The 1,734-nt window shown below is 37.4% G+C and overlaps 1 protein-coding gene across 2 annotated transcripts in view; it reads left to right on the top strand.

The window, feature by feature from the left end:
* Nucleotides 1-1,734, top strand: part of LOC104782550 (aminoacyl tRNA synthase complex-interacting multifunctional protein 1) — a 5,410-nt gene that overhangs the window by 1,936 nt on the left and 1,740 nt on the right. The window contains exons 4-11 of one of the 2 annotated variants that reach the window (XM_010507515.2): nucleotides 7-129; nucleotides 280-345; nucleotides 540-605; nucleotides 747-863; nucleotides 970-1,130; nucleotides 1,226-1,316; nucleotides 1,442-1,510; nucleotides 1,626-1,717. In XM_010507515.2, coding sequence (XP_010505817.1) covers nucleotides 7-129; nucleotides 280-345; nucleotides 540-605; nucleotides 747-863; nucleotides 970-1,130; nucleotides 1,226-1,316; nucleotides 1,442-1,510; nucleotides 1,626-1,717 — 785 coding nt within the window. The remainder of the gene's footprint in view (nucleotides 1-6; nucleotides 130-279; nucleotides 346-539; nucleotides 606-746; nucleotides 864-969; nucleotides 1,131-1,225; nucleotides 1,317-1,441; nucleotides 1,511-1,625; nucleotides 1,718-1,734) is intronic. The other variant, XM_010507516.2, reaches the window with a different exon arrangement.

The raw sequence follows: 1,734 nt of genomic DNA on the forward strand, positions 1-1,734 counted from the left end.
TCCAAGGATTGCTTTGCAGCTCTTGAAAAGTTGAATGTTGAGTTAGGTACCAAGTCGGTGCTCTTGGGAAATGGATTGACGCCATCAGCGGCTGATGTAGCTGTGTTTTCAGCTGTGCATTCTTCAGTGGTACCACTTCTCTTAATTTCATACTTTATATAACATTCGTTCCTGAGTTATTTTATGTTTTTTAAAGATGTTAAGATGAAATTTTCATAAAATGTTAACTAGAGGCAGCCTTTAAGACTCACTATTATCTATTTGTCTTACTGTTCCCAGCTTGGCCTCTCAGATTCAGACAAGGAGAAAGTACCACATGTCATAAGATGGATAAATTACATCCAGGTAGGTTCCACATCATAAAATTATCAGTACTTGATTGCACCAAGGTAGTCTGTAAATCTATGGAGGACTACTTTATGTGTAGGCGTTAGTGACTATGACAATATATGCACTCTCTGAACATCAACCTTTCACTTTATCTGTCCTTGTGATTTTCTGCTTTAATAATAATGCTGCTCATTATCTTATTTTTACAGAACAAAGAAGAATTGTCAACATTATTTGCTCCAATTCCTGTGAAGTTATCAGTGTTTGACTTCGAGGTGAATTATCTTTTCATACCCAGTTCTTTAGTTTTAGAATCTATAATAACATAATACATCTTTCCATATGTACTACGCGTCTTCCTATGTCATCACACGCGATGAGCAAATGGTTTTCTGATGTCTTTCCTCTAAACGCAGGTATCAAAAAGTGTTCCTAAGGTGGAAGCAAATTCTAATACCAAAAAAGCTACTGAAGGTGTAAAGCCTGTTGACAAGTCAGAAGCGCAGCCGATCACAAAGAAAACTGAGCCTGAGGTACTACTTTTAACTTTTAAGTTGGATTTATTAGACTGTGAGTCTATCTATTTATATTGTAGAATCTGATGTTTCCTCTTTTTGTTTTTTTTTTGTGTGTGTTTAGGAACCAAAGAAAAAGGCGACAACAGAGAAGGATGCCAAAAAAGAAAAGAAGAAACCCGCTGAAACAGAACCAGCTAAAAAAGACGCGGAGCTTAGTGTCAGTTTGCTTGATATCCAAGTCGGTCTAATTCGCAAAGCATGGAAGCACCCATCAGCAGATAGGTTTGTGGTCAAAACATTTCAATATTATTGCTGTGTTAAAATTTGTATTGATCGTCTTCTAATTTGTTAGGAGACTTGTCTTATGTGTAATGCAGTTTGCTGGTTGAAGAAATAGATGTCGGGGAGGACAAAGTGAGGCAAGTAGTTAGTGGCTTAGCAAAGTTTTGCAATCCCGATGATCTAACGGTATAGTGATGCCTTGATTTACAAAATACTAAAAGAAATTTGGTGTATCATTTAGATTGGTCCGGTTCTTGAAATTTAAAGTTACTAATCTATGGTTTTTTGATTGCTGTGTTATGATGATGAAGAATCGCCTTGTTGCGCTCATCACAAATGTCAAACCTGGAAAGCTAAGAGATGTAATGTCACAAGGACTGGTAATAATTTATAGTTTCTTCTTCTATCCGCCTCCAATCCAGTTCATCAACGATCAATATATTGCCACACTCTCACGATTGCTCTTCTTCTATGTTTTTTGTTTCTTTGCCACAGGTTCTTTGTGCTTCAAGTGAAGATCACTCGGTGGTAGAACCGTTGCTGCCACCTGCTGGGGCTAAACCAGGAGAGCGTGTTTCATTTGCAGGGTATATTCATGTTAACG

The sequence above is a fragment of the Camelina sativa genome, chromosome 4 (genome assembly GCF_000633955.1).
Source record: "Camelina sativa cultivar DH55 chromosome 4, Cs, whole genome shotgun sequence".
Taxonomy (NCBI): Eukaryota; Viridiplantae; Streptophyta; class Magnoliopsida; order Brassicales; family Brassicaceae; genus Camelina; species Camelina sativa.